Source organism: Lissotriton vulgaris, chromosome 8, assembly GCF_964263255.1.
Source record: "Lissotriton vulgaris chromosome 8, aLisVul1.2, whole genome shotgun sequence".
NCBI classification, from domain to species: domain Eukaryota; kingdom Metazoa; phylum Chordata; class Amphibia; order Caudata; family Salamandridae; genus Lissotriton; species Lissotriton vulgaris.
In genome coordinates, this window is record NC_141696.1 from 298,585,852 (window position 1) to 298,609,415 (window position 23,564).

The window sequence follows — 23,564 nt, forward strand, 5'->3', positions numbered from 1 at the left end:
GAACTAGGGAATTTATAAAGACTAATAGCAGTCGTAAATGCAACATGATAATTACTCTGTTCAAGTCAAAGTATAAATGGGGATGGTGCAATGTTAAGGAAAATGTATTTTAACTCCTACTAGATTATAGGCATCTATGTTTATTCTGCCTACTTTCTTGATTCTTGATTCATTTATTATAAAAAAAATTAAATGGCTCAGCTGGATAAAACGATAAAACAATAAATAAAACAATTTATGGAAGTTATGTAAGAAGTATACTGTGAAATTGCGCATTGTCAAATGTTTATCATGCTTTGGAAGTGTGGAAATAAAATAAATAAATAAATAAAAAAAGAAAGTTAGCATTTTCTTGCCTTAGCAATTTAGTGTAGCCTGTCTCTGGGTCACATGATTTGGTGCAGATGACACTTGGGATTTGTGCATTCCTCCTAGACACCCAAACACACTAGAGAGCTTAGATGTGCCTGATGGCAGGATGTGAGGTAGCGGAGCTGGGCCTAGCCCTATTTACACTTGAATAGGCTGTTTCCTGTCTCCCCACAAAGGGCTGCATACCCCCTGTAGTTAGTCTGGTGCCAGGACTGGGAAGGCAGGATGCCTGGGGACTTCAAAGGGAATTTCTAGAAGTTTCTCCTACCTTCCACCGGAAGGGCACCAGGTATAAGTACTGGACCTCAGACATCACCCTTTTAGAACACTTCTGGACCTGTGGAACTTTATCAGGAAGAAGGACTACTGTGCTGCCAGAGGACTACCACTCTGCTGGCTGCTGCTGTACTGAACTACTGCCCTGCTGGACTGCTGCCTTGCTGTGCTGACCTTCTGGACCTGTGGTACTTTATCAGGAAGAAGGACTACTGTGCTGACGGAGGACTGCCACTCTGCTGGCTGCTGCTGTACTAAACTACTGCCCTGCTGGACTGCTGCCTTGCTGTGCTGACCTGTTGCTTGCTGCCTCTCATCTGGTGAGAACGTTTCAACCAGCATTTATTGAATCCAGGACACCAAAGTGACACCAAGGGCTAGTTGGCTGGCACACTGACCATAGCCTCAGGAATAGAGGGCTCTAAACCATGAACCCAGCATCTGGACTCTGCCATCTCTGAGTCTACCCTGCCAAGTGGGGCCATCTTTGTCCCAGACTCCTGCAAGTGGGAAAGGTCCTCTGCCAGCCTTTGTGAATTCAGCAGAACCGACTCACCTTCTCTACTGCCCGGTGTAAGCCTGAGCAGAACCGCTGCATCACCACTGCTGCGTGGATCAGTACCTCTGCAAAGTCCCGCATTGCAGCCCATTGCCTCATCAAAACAGTTGCTGTGCAATATATCCTTGGCCCTCACATCCCTCGTCGATGGCAGCCTTGACAATGATGCTGGACTAGGCATTGCAGCTCATTGAAACTGATACATTACCTTGGCTGCATGACGCATCTTCAACACAGATCCTGCAATGCTCCACAAACAAGTATATAAGGTACTCTGTTCAGCAGGCCTAAATGGGAACCTGTAGCCGTCCTGTGCTCTATCTTGGTCAGCCTGAACCTATGATTTTGTCCTGGTCTGGCGTGACCAGATACCTATAGTTGGCGCTTTCAGCTGTTTGGTGCTTTTTTCACTAACATCTTTAAACATGCATACCTCCAGTTCTACTGATTGGATTTTTGTTATTTTGGTCTTGTGTTAAGTTAAGCCTGACTGCTCTGTGCCAAGCTACCCAGGGGTTGAGTAGAGGTTAATTTAGGGTTTGTGGATTCACCCTAAAAAGAATTGCGATTGCTGCTTGAGAAGTGTTTCACCCCCATCAAGATCAGTCATCATTTCTTACAATTCTGATTGATCAATTCCTTATCTTCGAGGAGGTATGGGGCCCTCCTATGACTAGAGTGTCAGAATCCCTTGCCCACCATTGTGAATTGATACTTGTATAGCGCACTACTCACCCGCAAGGGTCTGAAGGCGCTTGTACGAATACCGCTGTGGAACCCATCCTGGCTTTCCCTGTGAGGCGTCCACTCCTGGGCACCCCCAGGGTGAAGGCCAGGCATCCTTAGCGTTCTCAGTCTGAGAAACACTGACACAGAATAAGAAACAGAACCCCTGGTGGAGTGGTGTGGCTCACTTGTTAGAGGCGGCAGACCCGGAAGCAGAGGTCAGCCCGGAACCAGGGTTCGATTCCCGACGCGGCAGGGTCTTGGGCCATGGTCAGCGGACTTGATAATTCTTGCCTCAGTGCCTACTCCAACCATGGGTCCCACTCAGCAACTCTGGGCAATAGCTTGCTTAATCTCTACTAACGGCCCCATCAGCGCCGGGGATGCTTGTCTTCACCTTGGAGATGCCCAGGAGGGACCATCTCACAGGGATAGCCAGGATGGGTTCCCCAGCGGTATACAGCGCCGGGACGCCCCTTTGCTGGGGCAGCTGTGTGCTTTTCAAGTATACGACATTTAACATTTAACATATCGAATCGGATGGCACCTGCCGGCCCTCTGACACCATATGTACTGCTGTAGACTCCTCGACATGCTTTTCTCCCATCATGCTCTCCCCTTTTCCTACCCTCTCCCTTCCCCCAACCTCCTACTTCCCCCGAGCCGAACAGTACCCCAATCCCACTGACTAGGAGGGTATACACACTGCAGTCTGTCTCCCCAAATAGCAAGGATGTGATCATACCTCGATTGCCGGAAGATTACATTGATACACTTACACCATACCGCATACCTATACCATCTTCCCAAAGCTAGTCCTGACTTGATTTCTGATGTACTCTCTTTTACTCCCCTTTGTTTTCTTTCCCTTTACTCTGCATCGTGACTCCTGGTACTATGTGCCAAATATGAAATCCTCCTGTCTACTCATGGCACGATCTTGTAAAAAGTTACGTTTTCATTAAATAAATATAACAAAAATAAAGAAATATGTTGGGAGCCAGCTATAGTTGTCTGTATAAGGAAATTGTTGGAAGAGCCCAGAAGACATAAATCAGGGTATAACTTGGATTTTAAAACCCATGTACAGTACATATTATGGACAAACTAATCAAGCTTAAGTCGGCTAACAGATAAACATATAACATATAAGAATAAACAGTGATTTGTCGAATACTTAAACTTTGTGACGCCACAATATGCTAAGAGGTTGGTCTTGCAGTTTCGCCTGGGGCCCTTGCCACTTTAATAAGCCCTTTCTAATGCTGAGTGTTTTGCCTTTTTAAATCAAATCAATTCTTTATTGTTTGGTTAATTAAAACCCTAACAACACATTCAAATAGTTAAATATCCATAAAAACACATAATACATAATTTTAATAGGTTGGGACTCCCATACAATACAACCATAGATAGCATCCTTGTCGCCATTGTACGAATATCATTACTATGGCTTAAAATGATTATTTGAGGTGAAAAAGTGCCTCTATTTCGGTTCCTATCAAAGTAGACTGTTAGTTCAAACATGGCTGTGATTTTTAAGTGCCTGATCATGCACTGAGAGGTACTTTAGTAATTTACAGTTCAGCTGGGGATCAGCTGGATCGAGGCATTTTATTATTGGGACTCTACATGTACTAATCGCACCAGCAATAACATCTTTTCTTTACAGTGACGAGTGCTGTGTATAAATGAGGGCATATGCAAATCAAATTAATGAAATTCTCCTTTTTGCAACCGCAAAGTCTGCATGCTAAGGCACTGTTTTGTTTCCTGCTGGTTTGATCAGCTGAGTTGGTAACAGGCCAAAATTCAGTGCCACCAGCCGTCTCTTTAAATGCACCTTAATGTGCCCAGATATTGCCCCTTTGTCCTTCCACTATCGAAACGAAGGGGTCGGGTCCAGAAAGCGACTGAATGGGACTTGCTAGACAAGGGATCAACCCCCTGATTTAAAAGTGATGTTTTTCAGGGTATATTTTCATTCCCTCATGCTCAGTCCCAGTGCAGTTGTTGCACCTGTAATACAGTTACATTTTATAATGCACTTTTTTATGTACATAATGATATTATCTTTATAACTTTTCTCCATCTCCTATACCCGCATCCTAGCCAATTTACTCCTCAACAAAGATGTCTGCGGTATTTTAATGACCTTTTCCTAGAACTTTTGTACCACATATTTGCTGCAAACAACTTTGTTGAAAACACACTAACACGTAAAAGAATTAGGAGCCGGCTATAGTACCACATAAATATGTAAAAAAAAATCAAATACGTTACGAAAGACAACATATTGTTATCCATTGTGCAACAGACTATATTGGTCATTTACAAAAAAACACTTTCCCGAAGAGTGGTGACTGCACCAAGAAAAATGCATGTTTTAATCAAGTTTACGTTTTGTTTTGATCAATTATGCTTCCTTGAGAAACTTGATTAATTTTGCAACACAGTTCTAAGCAAGAAGCCAATACTGTAGAGAATTTTTTCACGCGGCATGTCACATTGAGCATGGATTTTATCAGTGAGGTAGGCGTGCACTTGGTGCAATAACCAATATGGCCAATCAGAAAGCCATAAAGCAATGGACCAAAAAAAAGAAACCAAATAGAACCTCAATTACGTTCCAAAGTTGAGAAAAAGAGTGCGTTTTTTATGTATTTATTTTAATTGACAATATATACGCAATAAATTGCAGTGTAATACCATGAAAGCCTAATCTCTCAAAGCGGACACCAGGAGTACTAAACAATAAATGTGTTGCTCTTCAGCCCATCTGTGAGTAGTAGGCAATGTGAAGGTCAACAGACCCAACCGTGACATTAATTCCGGCCTACCATCGTAAATTTGAGCCATCTGGACCTGCTTCCAATATGTGCCAATCCAGGCAATGAGAAATGTCGTCTTTTCACATCCTGAATGGGGGAGGCAAGATTTCCCTATGGGGTGGATTCAAAATGTCAGCGAAATTCCTTTCTTTGTCTTCTTTAATGCAGAGCCTGCTGTAGCGGGAAACGTCTGGTTAGCACTCCATACTTGACAGCATCTAACTTGGCTGACTTCTTGTTATTCCCCTCTCTGAAACCAGCCCAAACCTCCTAATAATATAGGAGTGAGTAGGCAAAGGGTCATCTACTCTCCAATAGAGTAGCCAGGGTGTCAATCGCAAGCACAATAAATAGTGCCCCTTCTTCCCTGTGGGTTGTTAAATGCATCCATAATTGTGGAGCGTGTACCCCTCACACTTGTGGGCCCTACCAACTTCACTAATGAGAGCCATGCCCCTGCAACTCCTACTACTCTTACCATGCATGTACTTCATGACAGCTGCAGGAGCTACATGAAGACAACTGTTTTCCCTAAGGAAAATGTTCTCCCTTAATGGTAGTTTATGATTATAATCGTTTAAGTCAACCTTGTATGTTATGGACCCAACCAATGATTTACCTCTCCTCTGACGCCACATACATTGTCAGAACTAGCCAGTTATACAATTACATAATTTTGTACACTATCTGGGATGCAATAATGACTATGTCCTGGCCCAGGGACCAGAAGGGACTCGCGGATATTGTTATCAGGAGAAATACTTCCTGGCAGAAGTTTGGAAACTCTGGATCGGTACTCTGACCTCCATTACCTCTCATATTTAATAGATGAATAAACTTTCTGTGAAGGGCAAAATATTTCAAACAAACCTAACCCAGAAAGGGCCACTTCCTAATGTACAGAAAATATAGTGTTATGCAATTTATTGCACTAAGGAGATTCTTCCTTCCTTTGAAAATATACACAGACTGCAAAACTGAAACAGGCAGAGTTGATGAATTAGGTAACCTCGGCTCATTACTGATTCCACAGGACTGGGCCTGCACTAACAGACCAGGTAGTTAAGATAATCACCTTGGCTGTTTGCCATGTTTGATTGCTGTTCTTCAAGGAAGAAATAGACTAAACCTCTTATTACCTGAGGTGCTTGTTTTAAAGCACAAACTACAAATCTCTTTTTGAGGTACTATGGAACAGATAAACAAAGTGACATCAATGTCAGTTGGATTGACTTGTGATATTTCTAGCTCAGGGACTGCACAGTAGAACCTGGAACATTTTAAATGCATTCAGTTTGTCAATTAAAGTATAATTTTGCCATAATATCTTAGTGTAATGTTTCATTGGTGTCACTGATGTGATGAGTGTTGCAAGAAGCTGAGAGAGGCAAGAGAAACACACTGCTTTTGGCTTAGCTCTGTATTTTTCTTACTTTTGACAGGTTGGAAAAATAGCCACAATTGACAAATGCACTCCAGATAGGAAAGGAGTAGAAGGAATGAACTTAAGGCCCACAATATAAGTGGGCTCTTTCAGAGAAAACAGGGGATCTATCTCAATCAGTATTAGGAGGTATTTGGTAACAGTGCTAGCAGTATCAGCGTAGAAATAGAAGGATGGTTCCAAGGAATATCATCAAATGGCCAACTTCTTTAAACAAATTTAGCACTGGATGAAGCAAATATTCTATTCCTCAGCCACAATGGTCAGAAAGAAATCATGTTTATGGCACAGTGAACCAAACCAAACTCCCATTCCATTTGAATAACACAATGGTCCCCCACCCCATTTCCAGTTTAGAAGGCGAATCGTTTGGGGGCAGTCTCCTATCATGTCAAACTATTTTCCCAAAAATGAAATGCAATCAACAAATCTTGCCTCATCACCTACACCTGATTCACAGGATTCTATGTAATAATGCTCCATAGATCATTATTGGCATAAAATGTCATCAACACCTCATTCCAGCTCGAACACTGTCTCACTGGTTATCCATAGAAGAATGATCCCACTTTAAAGCACTGAAGCTTCACTACTGTACACTGATACACGGGAAAGGGCCTTGCTAAGGACTTCCAGGCATACTCGACTTCGTAAGGCCTGAAGTTGTCCGCCTTGAAATTTTTAACCATCTCTCTACTGAGACGCAAACACAGAGGGCCTGTTTTAGAGCTTGGCGGGCGGGACACTCCGTCTTGTTTGTGACTGAGCATCCCAACAGCTGAATCAGGCCCAGAATATTAAATCTCTTAAGGTCTATCTTAAACCTTAGAGAAAATCCCAACCCCTAGGAAAATTCTCTAATATGACATACAACTTAGGGCCCTATTACTATGTCGGGCGGAGTTTCCTCCGCCTGACATTGTCTCGGTCATGGACCGACCAACTCCCGGTCTGCAGTCCCGACCGACTAATAAGGATGCGACCGAACACTGTTTGGGCGCAATCCTATACTTTACTATGTGAGCATGTTTTCCAGCCGGAATGCATGCTCCCATTCTAAAATTGGAGGTGCAGGTCATCCCTGCACCCCTTGGCAGGCACCTTAAGTGGTGCAAGGATCAACAAGGGGGCACCACTGGAGGCCGTGCACTCACGGTGGCCCTGCTGGGGGCCCCCAAAGTCGAGTTCCGATAGCCTTTCTGTGTCGGAAAGGCCAGCACAGTAAAGCTGCCGAAACCCAACATCGTAATCCCTTGGGCAGAAAGAGCTGCCTTTGGGATTACTGACCACATTCCAACGGGCAGACGGGCTCTCCGAGCACGTCGGAAGCCAGTCGGAATGACTGATCAGAATCCTTTCTGACTGCCTCCATCATAATGAGGTCGGAAAGGAATCTGACCAACATATTCTGATGCAGTGGGAAAGTCTCCAACCGACAGTCGGAACCTTTTCCGACCACATAGTAATTGCCCCTTGGTTTTAAAGTCCTAAGGTTTTGAAGGGGCCTTAGTGTCCCGCCCATTCTGTCTACATTAAGAAGAGGAAACAGCATGTTGCGCCCCCTGCTTTCCACCCAGGCATGTTGCACCATGACCAATAACGTCTCCAATCGGTTTGAAGCATCTGGCTAGTTAGATGTTAAGACTGACGTCTAACACATTCTAATGAGCCAGCAGGGCCAGCATTCTATAAACTTTGTATTAACATGAGGCATTGTCGTCCTCAATAGAAGGTAATTCTCAAGCAATCAGACCTTTCAACTGAGGCACTTCTGGACTGCAAGAAAACCATGGGCATTCGAGTGTTCATGAGCACAAGTCTTTGCACCTTTGCACCCCTGAAGTGCTCTCTGAAGCTGCTGAATTAGCATTTACTTCAATTTCTAAATAAAAAAATAAAATAAGAATAAACCGCGTCTGCTGTAACTTGAATTCTGAAATTGCAATCTAGCAAAGGAAGACTTGAGTGTATTTTTGTCCCTCTCTTATCACTCTACAAGGCAGTCCCCACTTAACATGTATTCCTCCAGTGTGAAGAATGTACTTTACGAGAACCACAAGCTTTTGCCACGTCACACCGCTGTAGCACATGTGATTCCCCTTACAAGAAGCCCTTTATGAGAGACAAAATAAATCTTAATTAACTGCCCATTGAGTTCTGATGTGAGGACATTGCGATCTTACCAATAACAGCCGCATAAAATGTACGGCTCCTATATAACCGTGCAGGGCCAAGACAAATTAAGCAACAATCACATAATGAGCTATTAGAAATCGAACTAATGGTCTCAGAGTTATATTGCATTTTGTAATATAAACTGGTTAACTACAACATTTCCATAAGGTACCAATTTAACAGGTATAATTGCACTGTTTTTTAACTGATTTCTAATTTTATTCTCTCTAATCAATACACGTGATTTTGATGCATTGTTTACGGAGAAGGACAATTAACTGAATAAACTTATATTGATTAGTTGATTGATTTATTGAAAGATTGACTGGTGGCTTACGAAAAATACTTGACTCCTCCCTTGCCATTTTCACAACACTCACTCCTCTTCCTTTCTCTCGTTGGGGGAGTAGTTATCCAGTTCTCAGTTTTCCCCCCTAAATTAAATTTATTCCTGTATATTCTCCCCCCACATTGGCTCAGGGTGCAGCTGATTCTCTGGAGCTGTTTACATGAAAGGGATGCTCAGCCCAACACGTAGGGAAATACAGGTGAGCAAGGAAGTCGATATGGCTTTTGCACACAGGCCAAGAGATGGGGATCTCTGTCATGACTGATGTCACATTGCCTTGGTGGAAATCAATTTTTGTCCATCGCTATAGTCTTTTCACACCCTTGTGTAATGTTTATTTGGTCAGAACCTGCAACCCATGGGGAATATCCCTTCTGCAATTAACATATAAGCAACCATCCGTGAAAGTTAGCTTTATGGTAATTATATATAAAGCACAGGAATGCAGCTCTACTGTTATACAAAAATACCATGGCATGGAATGCAGCGTAAGAGTTAACAGTCTGGACCACACATATCAATATATCATAGTTTTACAGATGGTGAAACACTGATTAAAGTTATTTCCATAATACCATCAGTTCATGTAAAATCACAAAGCAGACTGTCTATGACACTGAGATGTTTAATATCTGTGTGGAGCATCATTAGTTAATTTTCTGAGCGGAAAATGTGAGGTTTTGTAAATTATGTATAACAGGGTTTTCAATTACAAAAACACACTTCTCCTAAAACAAATTCACAAATATTAAGTCATATATTAAGGCAAAAGTAAATAATTTTTGGGTGCTTAAATTGTTTATTTAACGCAGTATACGAATTAGCAAGAAAACACTTTTTTTTAAAAATTCTTATGATGTTAATGTACTCGCTAGACTAGGCACATTTTCTGAGCTGTAATACAATTAAGAAAATTGACTGCATGTCACTTCTGATTACACAAGAAATATTTAACTCCAGGGCATGATGTATGTGCACACTATGCTGTAAAATAAAGAAAAAGGCAGTAGAAACATGCTTTCCAGACCAATTTAAAATATTGAGTCTAAGCACACATACAAACCTCTATAAAATATAATATTATTCAACAAAGTGCTTCTTTTCTTGAATAGGTCCGTATCGTAATGCATTCTAGGTGGTTTGAATCAACTTCCCGAGTGTGAATACATCTTGGAAAATGCAGTAATCTCAGGGTAATAACATGCTAAATATGAATAGTTTATAATGAGGGGAGCCAATAATACATTATAACATACAACTGTGCTGAAAAGGGCACCGCATAGATCCGGTTTAAAATGTCCAGTGAAGTGCAAAGATAAATGCAAATTGTACAATAGATCAAAACAGTCTTCACATTTCTGTCATACATAATTACTTGCAATAGAGTTTGTATGTTTACTTTCGGATTTTGATAAAGAGTCTCGCCAGGATATGTAATAAAACAGAAACCAGAAAGTCAACACTTAGGTCATTATGGGGCAATGTGTTTAAAGTGTCATTCAGTTTCCTCTTTGAGCCATCTCCTAACTTTGACAAGAGGACAGATAGAAAACACAAATGACAAGAGTGAGAGAAATTGATGTGAAACTGATGTGTCCAAGTGTGGGAATAAAGCCCATTGGATGCCACACAAAGCTCTGATGAACAGTGAACTTCACACTTCCGTGTGCAGCTGCATACCTAGTCGTGCATCACAACAAACAGAGAAGTTCTAGTAAAAGTGAGAGCTTCTGCAAAAGTGACTGTATAATAAAGTGAAAGGTGGGTAATGAGGAGGGATAGATGCCAGTATCAAAGATGGCGGGGCAAGTGCGTGTCGAAGTTCAGGATGGAGAGAGAGGCTACATAAAACAACCATGACAGGCCCGCGAATTAGTATTAATTAAAATCCACTGTACCTGTGTAGCCCAGCGAGTTGTCGTCATTGTCCGAAGTGGGAAGGGGTGTCCCGCTGTCGTTCACTCTCTCGACGTCCTCGGAGTCTGTCAGAAAGAACATCAGAACTGCAGGTGGGTCCATGGCAGAAAGAGTGGATGCAACTTTCAGCAGCGCATGTCCAGACACAAAGGCATCCCCACGCGACAGCCACACGCACAGTGAAAGCAGGCAGCAAGCATTCCCTCTGCACAGCCTGTTGTATGCCGACCTTGATAAACTAGGTGCCAACATTGCGCATTACAGCCCAAACGCCTCTTGCTGTGGAATATCGGCTTTTTGATCCCCTTTGCTCCTCTGCCCTTTCTCTGCCACCCCACAGCCTGTCAAGTGCTAAGTGTGGACACGGGGCTCCGGCCTGCACGAGCTGTGAGGAGCATATGGGGAAGTCGGGCTTCTGACTGCCGGCTTTGCTAATTTTCGACCTTATTGTTAATCAAAGCTATTGACTGTGATCACTCGACATCATCGCTTCATCTCATGGCAATTACAGACTCTGGGGACTTTTCCTCTTTGTGGGGAAGGGGAAAAAACGGTGGTGTGTCCGGGCGGGAGGAGGGGAGGAGACTGCCATTTCTGTGGAGCAGGGAGAGAGCTGAAACGAGGCACAGGCCTCTAAAAAACAGAGGGGCCCAGAGAACATCTGTGGGGTGGCAACAGTTTTTTGTTGTCTGTGGAATAAATTGTTTTTTTCATTAAAAAAAAATAAGCATAACAAAACCAAATTCCCAAGTCCGTTTTATTCAGAAGAAAACCCCAAAATATTTGCAATGCAATACCCAAAAAACATGGTGGCTGCCTACCGGACAGAGCATTTGTTCTATAGCAGAAACATGAAAACAGGGAGGCAAGTTAAAACACACACACACGTTTAAGATGGCCTAATATTCACAGATGCACACCATTTATCAGCATACCAAGCCCACAGTTATGAAAAATAATGTAAATCGATATCTTTCTTTCACCATTTTTAGAATAAAAAAATGCACTGCAACTGCTACCCCTGGCTTGCATTTTGCTACCACTGGTCTGAGGAGTCACAAAGCCATGACGGGAATAGAAAGTACACAAACAGTCGAGATCCCTGTGTGTCATGTACTGTTTCCACCCCATGCTCTTTCCAGACCCTCTCATAAACAAATGGGAAGCTGTTGAGGGGCTAAATAATGAGGGACGGCTCCTCCGCAATGGCGGAGCAGCGTCACCCCACTGAGTCAGTCAGCGAAAAAAAAAATGATAATAAAACAATCTTATCATGTTTTCCCCGCTGACTGGCTGAGCCAGGGAGTGTTGGGTAGGGATGGGCCAGACAATGACAAGGAGGAGTGGTAGGTGCACTGTAAAGACCACATGTTGGTTTGGCCAGTAGTCTTAGGCCGGCCAAACAGACATGCGCACTTAGGTTTCTCCGACCCAGCTGTGTTGCACAGACAGGTTGGAGAAACAGCACACTCCCAGGCACTGTCTCAGTGGCAAACCAGGCAACTCAAACCAATTCTGGTGCTGCTCTCATGCTATTGAGATCAGTACTGGGATTGGGTGGGGTGCCTGAGCTGGTGTCCCAGGTATTGCTGGGACACCGTCAGGAGCAGGAGAGAAGAGGAGCACTGAGGCGGCCTGCAGCGTCGGCAGCAGGACAGGTACGTTTTTCTTTTTATTATTATTTCCCTAATACCCATTCACCCCCACCCCTCCTTCACCCCCCCACTTGGTTTTGCTGTGGCTGCCACTGCTGAATATGGTTTTAGTTGGCAAACGTATGGTCTCACCATGGGGAAAGTGGTACTGTTATAGCCAATATTTTGTTTTATCGACTCTGTTCCCACTTGTGGTGTCAGCATAGTATTACGTATTGACAGGCAAAAACAGTGCCAGTGTGGTCACAGCGCCTTGCTGAGGGGCTTTATTTAGCCATCAGATGGAGGGGGGGGGGGAGTTTAGTGCACTATTTAATTGGTGGCATTTCTTACGAGTCAGGTGGTGTACACAGAATCAAACATGGCCAGGAACATGGTTAATATGCTGTGACGTAAAGCTGTGGCTGTAGTACCAACTGCAGCATTTCCGTTTGCATACCCTATGAAAATGATAGTTTAAAAAAATTCAAAAAACCTAAATGTTTAAACACTCGACGGTTAGCCAGAATCATGAGACCTGAAGAGGCTGAAATAAAATTGCCCTGATAAGTGGCATTTGCACTGCCTGACCAAAGGTAGGCTTCTGTCTTCCTCTGATAAGAATGACAAATCAAACTTTGATTCAGATTTCATCATTATCTTAGATTGCTTTATTTCCAGCCAGAACAACTGAGACTTCCTAAAAAGTGGCACGTTGAGCTGCATAAAATAAATATATAAAGGCATTAAACTCTTTTTCATTAATTCCCAGCTGCAGATGATTTGAAATGATGCACAACAATAGTTATTACTAACCGCATCTGAACAGTAAGCGATTCTGTTCACACTAACTCTATTCTACAAGTAGGGAATGTGTCCCTGCATCCCCAAGTTCTTAACTTGCTGCATGCAAATAGTTAATATTAGTGGAGTCACTGACCCATGATAAGCACATATTGATCAAGGGGGTGGGACAGAGGGAACAATGATGAAGTTATATTTGTTATGTAATGTGTATTTGTATAGCGCAAAACCCACCCAGGAGGGTGTCCTGGCACTAAAGCAGGACCTGTAAAAGCTAAGCCAGGGCCAGGCTATGTGAAAAGCCAGGTCTTTAGTTTCATGCGAATTTCAAGAACTGATGAGATGGCTCTAATGTTCAGCAGTATGTCATTCCAGGCTTTAGGGGAAATGGGAGGGGTAGGAGAAGGCACAACCGCTGGATCTGGTTCTGCATAGGCAGGGGGAGGGGGCGGGGTGTGCCAGTAAGACTCTGGTAGGTTTGTGGAAGTTTATGCAGTTATTCAGGTACATGGGGGTAATGTTTGGTAAGGCTTTCTATGTGTGCTTTAGGAGGTTAAAGAGCGCGTGCGTGTGGATTGGGAGCCAGTGCAGGTCTTTGAATGATGTGAGTGAGTGGTTTTAGATTGAGGATGAGCTTGGCCGCTGAGATTTCTATTGTCTGAATGTTTCTGGTCAGTTGAGCATTGATTCTGTCATAGTGCACATTACCAATGTCCAGCTTGCTGGTAATGAGACCTGGGGTGATGGTTCTACGAGTGCTGATGGGGAGCCATTTAAAGATCGTCTCGAGCATCTTGAGTGTGAGGAAACAGGGGATGAAAACTACATTCACTGAGCGGTCATGGTGAGTTGATTGTGGATTACTATACTGAGGTTCTTTACGTGGGTTTCCGAGTTCATCAGACTACCAGGTAGTTTTCTTAGAGCGAGGTGTCTTTGCTGATGATTACTACTTTCTGCTTGTCTGCATTGACCGTGAGACACTTCGTTTTTATCCATTTGGCAACTTTTACCATGCTGGTGGAGAAATTGGTTTGGCTCCTTGTTGGAGAGGTAGAGTATGAGCTGGATAACATCAGCATAGGATATGATACTGATTCTGTAAGCACAGATGATACTGGTGAATGGGGTTATGCAGGCATTGGACAGAGTGGGGCTGAGTGAAGATCCTTGTGGAACTCTGCAGATGAAATTGATGGTTTCTGAGGTGCACGAGGCCAGGAAGAACGACTGGGTGCAGCCTGTAATGAAGGAGCACATCCAGTGAAGTGCAGGTCCTTGGATGCCAGCTTCGTGCAGTTATTGGATAAGGCTTGGCTGAGAGATGGTTTGAAAGCCTTTGGAAAGGTTTGGTAGGATGAGGGCCACAGAGCTGGACTGGCTGTAGCGGGCACTGGGCGTTTCCACGGTGGGCCGCCAGGGTGGGGGCCGGTTTTGGACCGCTGGGAGCTGTTTATGTTACCGAGGGCCAGTTTTGCAGCATAGCTGCAAAATCGGCCTCCAGTAACAAAAGCAGCTGCAGTGTTTTCCATGCGCACCCTCCCCACCTCCCCCATCCCCATCTCCACCCCTCCCCAATCCGCTGCCGGTCTGACTCAAGAGCCGGTTTGCGTTCCCAATCTGGCCCTTGAGGGCTGTGGTGTCAATGCTCTCTTCTGAAAATATGACAATTGTAAACAAATTACTTCAAGGGTTCTGGTCTAAAAATTTGGCTGAGTTCTAAAGCATCTACCCACAACTAGTTGGTACTGATTGCAATTATGCATGGAAAGAATGTGCTATTAGGGGTGCGCAAAATCTTGACTTTTGACACGTAGGCACGGCCTATGAGGGTACCATGAGGATTTCTCAATGAGCACCAGCTGCATTAAGCACCTGTTCCTCAAAAGTCATACCTCCAGATTCACCTCATGTTCCTTTTTCATGTGGGCCAGAAGCTATTGCCAACCTGGGGGGAAAGAAGGGGAAGGTTTCCCTGACAACTCTAAGGGGAGCACACACCTTCTTCTGTGAGGGTGGAAAGGAGGAGATCATTCTCTTTGCTGCAGGGTAATTTTTTTCTTCCACAATAACAGAGAACATTGGTATGCAGGAAGAGGTGCCCTGTCACTCTAACTCTGTAGGAGTATGCCAGGGACCTATACAGGAATGTCACACCCTTAGCAACTCCCTGGACGAGAATGAGGGCCTGCAACCAATCAGAATATAGCATTCTGGTTTTAATTCTAGTGCCGCTGTATAATTACTAGTATTTATGAATAACAGCATTTGTATGCAATAATTCCTATTTTGTGCTGAATAAACAATTTCCTTGCATTTTATGTTTTTTTCATCAAACCAGTCGACATTTGTCACTGAGCGAAATGCATTAAAGCATAACAATCTATAGACTCAAGCCTCGGTTACATTTCTGGATAAAATCATTTCTATGCAACAGAATTTGTAAGAAAATTATTGAGGCATTGGGTCATGCAACACGGCTCTGCTAGCTAATATTAACTCCACACTGCAAACATAGGTTAAGATTAGCAGGATTTAGGGTCAATAGTCCGTTCTTCAGTGTGATGACCTTTTGTGTACAGACATTGATTGGGTCAGAGTTGCAACTTGCAGCTGAAATTGAGTGGAATGCAATGGTCCATATCTTGGATTCAGAAAATGCTCTACACAGGCCTTTGGGTGTTAGTAGAACACAGCAAAGAATATTACATTCAATATGAAAACAGTGTTTCTAGAACTGAAGCAAGATATTTCCCACGACCAGGGTTTAAGTGTACATGCAACATTTGCAATGAAACTCCATTTGGGAGCACTACCATTTGCAACAGTCTGCAATTTTTCAATTTTAATATTTCAAGATATTGTTCTATCTCTAGGAACAGTTGATTAAATGTGCGTAATATTTTGTAAACTACAATTTAATCAGCTCCAGTAGTTATTTTGTTTTACAGGTTTACACAAATTGCTGGTATTTGACTAAATGATAGTAACATTTGGTTAAGGGCCTGAAGGTAAATACAGCAAAATCATTGTTATGAAAAAGTCACCATCATAGGCTGTTTAATTAATTGTCAGTATGTTTATGAAGATGAGGGCTGTCAACTTTAATAGCTAAATCAACAGTAACATACAGAATGGAATTAAATGGGCATAGAACCAAGGGCAAAGATTCAACAGGGTGCGCATCATGTGTAGGGACCATATGAGGAACGTGTGCGCTATTGAGGGACTGCTATGTTCCTCTTTCTATGCTTCTGAACTGTCTAGAACCAATGCTTTTGGCTCTGAATTTCTTTCAGCTAGTGCCTGGCTACAGACAACACAGCTCGCTAACTGTGTATAGTGTGTCTCTTTCTTTTAACCCTTTCCGTGCTCGTGAAGGAACCGTTCCGTCTCGAGCCTCGGGTGGGCTGTGCTGGTGACGGAACGGTTCCGTCAGGGCCCGCTCGCCGCGCCTGCGCAGCGCGAATTTCGCAACTGCGCTGACGTTCTAAAGAGCGGGCGGGGCCGTGAAGGAACCGTTCCGTCACAAGCACAGCCCACCCGCGGGCCGTGACGGAGCGGTTCCTTCATGAGTACGGGAGCGCCGCGCGGCTCCGCCTCCCCCTTAGCGCTGCGGCGGAATAGCTGCCGCAGCTAAGGGGTTAAGAGCTGTGCTGCATGTGGCTCAGGCACTAACTCACAAAAATTGTGGGCCGGACTGATCATGGTTTTGTGTTACCCCTGCATCACGGAAGGGGGTGCAAGGGCGCCTCAAAACCTAAGTGACATTTATCAAGCAACGCAAGGACAACTTGTGTGGCTCTACATGGGTTCATAAACCTGGAGCAACGCAAGGAAGCGCAAAACGCTGCTTTGCTTTACTCTGCGGCAGGGAGGCGTTCTATGGGTGAAGAGTGGGTGTTCTCACGCATCCAGCCATAGATTTTGTCTCATTCCTAGATTTACCATTTGTGTTAGACCTAGGAATGTGTCAAAATGCTATGCCTCTCCAGGTGCTGCATAACTAGGAAAAATATCTTTATTTTTCCTAGTTTATGCCAGCATTGGCACAAAGCAAACAAAAGTGCGCCAGTCCTAAGAAAGGACAGGAATGCGCCATATAATGGTAAGTACAAGACATTCATGCCCTTTCCCTTTCACTCAGTGCAGCAAGGTGGCGTGTTGAGTTTTGCTGTATGAAAGAATGACAAATCTGCCCCTGAGTGGTAAATGTTTGCGCATTAGGCAGTGCAGTCTCATAAACACAAGAGCACAGCTTGGCCCTCTGTGAGCACAAATGTCCATGATACAACTACAGCTGCACTGGCTCGCAGCAGAGCCATGCACCAGTTTTAGGACATTACGGGGCATATTTACAAGCCATTATCACGACCACAACGTCACTCTCAGTGTCGTTGTGATGGCGATAGGGGCCTGCTTTATTCACAAGGTAGAGTTAAGCCACTTAATGTGGCTTAACGCTGCCTTGTAAACGAGGCACCCCTTCATGCTACATTTAGCATCAAAGATGGAGGCAATGGGTGTTGCAATGGGAATTCCAAAGCAACACCCATTTATTTTAACACTGCCCCCTATTTACAAGGGCAGAATATTTAGGAGACAGTGCCAAAATTAAGACCAGGGAAAAACCTGGTCTAAACTTGCCGAAATGAGGAGAAATGCTTTATTTCTCCTTGTTTTTGCTGTTTCCATATGTGCTGCCTTAAGCAGCACACATAGAAACGGAAAATTGCTTATTTATTTATTTATTTATTTATGTATGTGATTTGTAAAGCGCTTAGCTGTCCAAGGGCTTCCCAGCGCTGCAGAGAGGGTAGCGGGTCGGTGTAGAGGGGAAATCATGGAAAGAGACAGGTTTTAAGTTTCTTCCTGAAGTTACGTTGGTCCTTTAGAAGTTGCAATTCATAGGTCATTGAGTTGCAAAGTTTTGGGACCAAATGGGTAAAGGATATTCCTCCCCATCTGGCTCTTTTTATTCTCGTTGTACTCATGAGATAATCAGATTAGGACCTGAGGGACCGGTTGGAGACATATGGGGAGATGGGGGGACTGTAACAGGGCTGGGCCCTCTGCCTTGCATGGATTTGTGGGCTAGGCATAGTGCCTTGAATTTGACTCTGGATTGGATAGGAAGCCAGTGAAGTTTGGACAATAAAGCTTTCATGGACTCCTGCCTGGGTATCTTCTGTAGCATCCTGGCTGCCGCATTTTGAATCACCTAAAGCCTGTTGGCCATGTATTTGGGGACCCCTTGGTACAGTGCGTTACCATAGTCCAATCTTGAGACCACAAGTGCCTGAATAACAGTTCTCCATGTCTGGTTTGGGAGAAGGTCTATGAACTTACGGATCAAGCGCAGATTGCCGAAGCAGGTAGCTGAAAGTTGTTTTTCTTGGGTATCCATGGAAAGGTTTTGGTGGAGCCGCATCCCCAAGTTCTTGATGGAGGGCTTATGGATTGGTGGGCACACCCCAGTTATCCGGCCAGCTAATCCTGTTCCAAGGATCTGTGCAGTTACCCAGGAACATAACTCAGTTTTCTCACCATTGAGCTTTAGACAGCAGTTGGACATCCATGTTGCTATTTTATCCATGCATGGGACTAGCTTCAGATGATTGGAGTTAGTGGCATTAGACATTGAGACTACCAATTCTGTATCCTCAGCATAAGAGAGTCCAAACTCCTCTACAATTTGCACCGGTGGACTCATGTAAACATTAAACAGTGCAGAGGAACTCCATTTGGGACAACAAGCATGTCTGAGAAGAGGCCAGATTCCATGCATTGGAAGGATCTTTTACTTAGGAAGGAGGACAGCCATATGATGGCCTTATCCTTAATCTTAATCTCCCCTAGACTATGTATTAAAATACTGTGATCAACGGTATCAAATGCCACACTTAGATCAAGAAGAAGAATGGCAGCAGTTCTCCCCTGGTCCAATGTCATTTTAAATTTCTCCATGACTATGAGGAGAGTGTAGTCCGTGCTGTGTTTAGGACGGAACCCCATCTGGGATTGGTGCACAATAATATTTGCCTCCAGGAATTGTGAGATTTTACTATTTACGTGTTTCTCAGCAACTTTGTCTAGAATGGGAAGCAATGAGCTGGGGTGATAGTTCCCCAAGGATCTAGGATCAAGTTGGGGTTTCTTGAGCAGGGGCTTCACAGATAGCAAAATGAAATCTGCCATTATAGAAAGAACCAGCTCCCCACCTTGGAGAAGAATGTAAAGGGGGCAGGGTCGAGAGGTGAACCCGATTTGATGTTCTTTAGGATGAGTCCCAGGTGTTCTGTGTTTAGGGCCGGAAAGAAGTTCCAACCAGGCGCTGTTGAATGGGAGGAAAGGGCTGGACTGTGGTGCTGACCTGAGTTCTCAAAGAGTTCCTGTGTAACTTCAGAATTACCCAGGGTGTTCAGGAGCAGTGAGTTATGAATTGATTCGACTTTATCTATAAAGAAGGTAGCAAACTCATTGCATCTCTCCTCAGAGGATTGAGGGGTGGGAGAACTCTGTGCAATGGTAGTAAGGGACTTCACGATTTTAAAAAGTTCTGTTGGGGTGTTGGCAGCCATACTGATCCGTTCTTCATAGTCTTTTGTCTGAGGTTCTTTAATATCAGTATGATATTGTCGGATTGTCGGCCTATGATTGTCCCCTTTCCTGCATATAAACAATATTTTTTTTAAATGCAGTTTTGCAACTTCTATGTGTGCACACACAGAAGTTACAAAACGGCATTTAAAGATTGTTTATGTGCAGGAAGGGGGACCTTTCTGCACATAAACAATCTTCCCCTCCACACAGGCACCCTTGCAGTATGGTGCAACGGTGCCTGCATTGGCGCTAGGCAGCTAAAGAGAGCGCCAACGCAGATGAAAACGCAGGGCGGCACCATATTCTAGTAAATATGGTGAAGCCCTGTGTTTCTCAAGTGACGAAGGTTGTCGTTAGCCTTCTTGACTTAACGACACGCTTCGCCACTTTATTGTAAATATGCCCCCACACTGTCTACCTTCTTCTTGGAACAGCTCTGAGTAATGCATTCACTGCAGATAAGCACAGCTCCCAAACACAGAGCAGTAATAGCCTCTCCTTATTCCCTGGTTCCAAAATGTGCCTTCTGCACTTCTAAGTTCAGTGCATGCACTTTGGATAGTGGAATATTAGACCTCTACTCTATGAATGCACACATGCTCATGATATGGCCCAGGGCCCAATTTGCAAACATATTTCACTAAAAATGGCCACCTGTGTCCCAAAAAGATTGTGATCTAATTAACAGTATCGCGATTGGCTCATGCGGTGTACAGTGGAAAATCCACTAGCACTGTGGATTTTCTGAAGCACTACGTTTAGAGGGAGGGAGAGTATAGGGTGTGTCGACATACAATCAACATCTAGAAATTCATAAGTTTGTGTGTATTAGCAAACATTTTGCTGCACACACTATTTATTTATTGTAAAGTTTTGTATAGCGCGAACAAGACCCGTAGGTATCAGAGCGCTTTCCATTACAAGAGGTAGTTTAGAGATTAAGCATATACAGTATCATGATTTAAAGAGGTAAGAAGTACATACTTATTCAGCTCTAAGGCGGTGGGCATATATATATCTACATACCGTAACAGTAGCATAAGGTAAATATCAAAATATAGCTTGGTCGCCATGTGTACCGCCAGTCCTGATTCATGGGTCATATCGTAGAACATTTGTCTCCATTAACGCCGAAATTTCCCCTAACATTATCCCTGGAAAAGCAGGTGAATTTGAGTTTTCATAGTGGGAAAGAGAAGCAACACCCCTACATTTCATGAAGGTGTAGGGGAGAGGATTCATCATAAGCTAACGTGATTTCCTTATGATGAACCAGAGCGGGTCTGTCTAACTCCATAATGCTAGTGAAGCTGAGGAATACCATGCCACACAATGATAACAGGGATTTCTCTGTTTATTCGAGGCGCTATTAGTACATACCACTACTAATTACTCCTATCTATATTTAAATAGCCCCTAATACACGGGCACTGAAAGCATTCCATGAAAGTCTGACATGTACTCAAACCGTGCATGAAAATATGCAAGGATTTATTACTGTAAAAGTTTCGCTCTAAATCGAGTTCGAAAGTCATGGACATTAATGCACTCTTAAAAAGAACTTCAAAATTAAAATATGAACATATTGAAAAGTAATTTGCAGCTTAACAACAAGGCAGAGAAGTAATACATAGGAGTTCAAAGTGTGGGGCATAATTCAGTTAAATGCCAGCAAATGCTTGGAGTAGGCTATATATACTCTTTTGTGGAAGTGAGCATTTATTTAATTATGTCTTTCAATGCAATACATTTCCAGGACCTTATCAAAAGCGTTTGGGCATCAAAGAACAACAATTACCAGTGTAAAAACGTTTTTTTTAAATCTGTGGTACCGTTAACAAATGCAAGGCTCACCTTTGGCCTAATCACGTGATAAGATCCGTTGTGGTGGTGTTGGAATTTGTCGGGGGATTCACTAGATTACATAAACAGATTTGTATAACCAATATTGACATTTGTCAGGCGTGAAAACTGCAGGCAGCACTGGAATTTGTCTTTAGTAAATTTTCCGTTTTCGGGATTGGCACAAAAATGCACAATCCAGGTTCTGTCGACTTCTTTTACCACATTAAAATTTCAATAACCCCAGAACTAATCTGGTCGGGTGATTCAGCAAATAGTATCAAAAACTTCGAACACTGCTGGCTCAAAGATGTTATAAAATCCAGCTCATTGAGCCACTTTTCTGAACTATATTTCTAATCCTCTTTTTAATTATGTTCTGCTTCGTCCAAGATTTTCATAAAAAAGGTAATGAGGCGATGCTTCCCATTTGCAAGTAGATGCCCCTACAAGGTGATTAATAAAGTGCATGATTTCATTTCAACACACCCTTTGCTTGCATCAAACAGAAATAAAATAATTCAGCAGGGTGGAGCATTTTCTCCATCTGATCTGTCCTTCATTTCTGAAAGATGAACCGAAGGTTTTTAACACACACAACAGCACAACCATGCCAAATGACAAATACTTTGCTTCCACATGTAATGAAATATTTTACTACCAAAGTACGGAACATTGATTAAACCCCGCATGGAATATTGATCAAACAATCTCTTGCCTTAATTCAATGAGATTGGGATGATTTATGAGGTATTCAAAAGGTGGCACGAGGACTGTGTGTGGCTGTATATAAGGGCACAGATGTCAAGGACAGAAGCATCTTGGCTCCGAAGAACTGGGAGCTCATCAAAAATCACCCATGTTTTGGAAGATAAAAACGAAAAAACAAATTATCAAATGTGACATCAGATATAAATATGGAGGGCTTTTCCAAACAGTTTAAGGCATTAATGCCCTTTTTAATCACGTGCTCGTGAAACCCATGTTTATTGAATGTCAGCCCAGCAGTTATACAAATATTAATTACTGAGTAATTTCTTTTGAGTGAAGGTTTTTACAATATTAGACTCACTGACATTAAGTCTTTGTGTTTACTTGAAGTTCTATTGGATCTTTAATAATTCCCCCTTCCAGGTCTAAGAATATTAGGCAAATTTAAAACTGGGTTTGCAGGTGATATCAAGGTATATTACTCGCAAGATGTAGCATTATGGCTGAATAATAACCGTACACAGCATTGATTGCTAGATAGTATTTGGCTTATCCTATGATATTTTGGAAACTAGTGAGGCGCCATGTTTGGGAGTGTTGTTCTCAATAGACTTCTGTGGTTTCCAGATGCTCCATGATCTAGTCGCTTCAATAAAAGGAAAAGCATCGTTTACCATTTCCTAAGCAACCATTACAAAAAATAAGCAAAGCAAATTTATTTAAAGCACTGTAAATACCAGAGTTGTGTTGCTCTAATTAGATCAATTGCTATTGATCCCATCCTCACAACCAGGAAGTCCCTTGGTAGAACTGGTTATACCCCCCAAAAATGTGAACATTTATTCCCTTAACTAGACACCTGCATGTGTACTTTTAATTTGTGTGTCTCCTGAAACAAAAAGAAGGTAACACAAAATAAAAAAATGCACATTTCTACAACAACAAAATATCATGAATATTATGCCATATTCCTGAAACCGGTCCTAGGATGCTTGTTTACGGTCCAGGGAGGACCTGGCTTGGCAGTTCGGGCTGCACTGTTCAATGAGGCACAGGGTCAAGACTGATTGGCACATGACCAGGTCTAAACTGGGGTGGCATGGTGAGCAAAAGAATGATGGATTTATCGCAGATCTCTTGACTGGGGGTGAATGTTTTGATTTGGTCTGCATTCCGTCCATCAATTGTGTGCCTTTTGCTTTCTCACCCTAGGTGCGCCAGGTATTCCCAGATGTGGGTCCTGGGCTCACTGTGCCACTGGAATCAAGCTATCCTGGCTGAAGAGGGGTGAAACCCTGAAACCGGTCCTAGGATGCTTGTT

The 23,564-nt window shown here is 43.2% G+C and overlaps 1 protein-coding gene across 1 annotated transcript in view; it reads right to left on the reverse strand.

The window, feature by feature from the left end:
* The window catches only part of ROBO1 (roundabout guidance receptor 1), a 1,555,637-nt gene that overhangs the window by 703,025 nt on the left and 829,048 nt on the right, over nucleotides 1–23,564 (reverse strand). Inside the window, exon 3 of the mRNA XM_086934074.1 lies at nucleotides 10,631–10,714. Within this exon, the coding sequence (XP_086790200.1) occupies nucleotides 10,631–10,714 (84 nt within the window). The remainder of the gene's footprint in view (nucleotides 1–10,630; nucleotides 10,715–23,564) is intronic.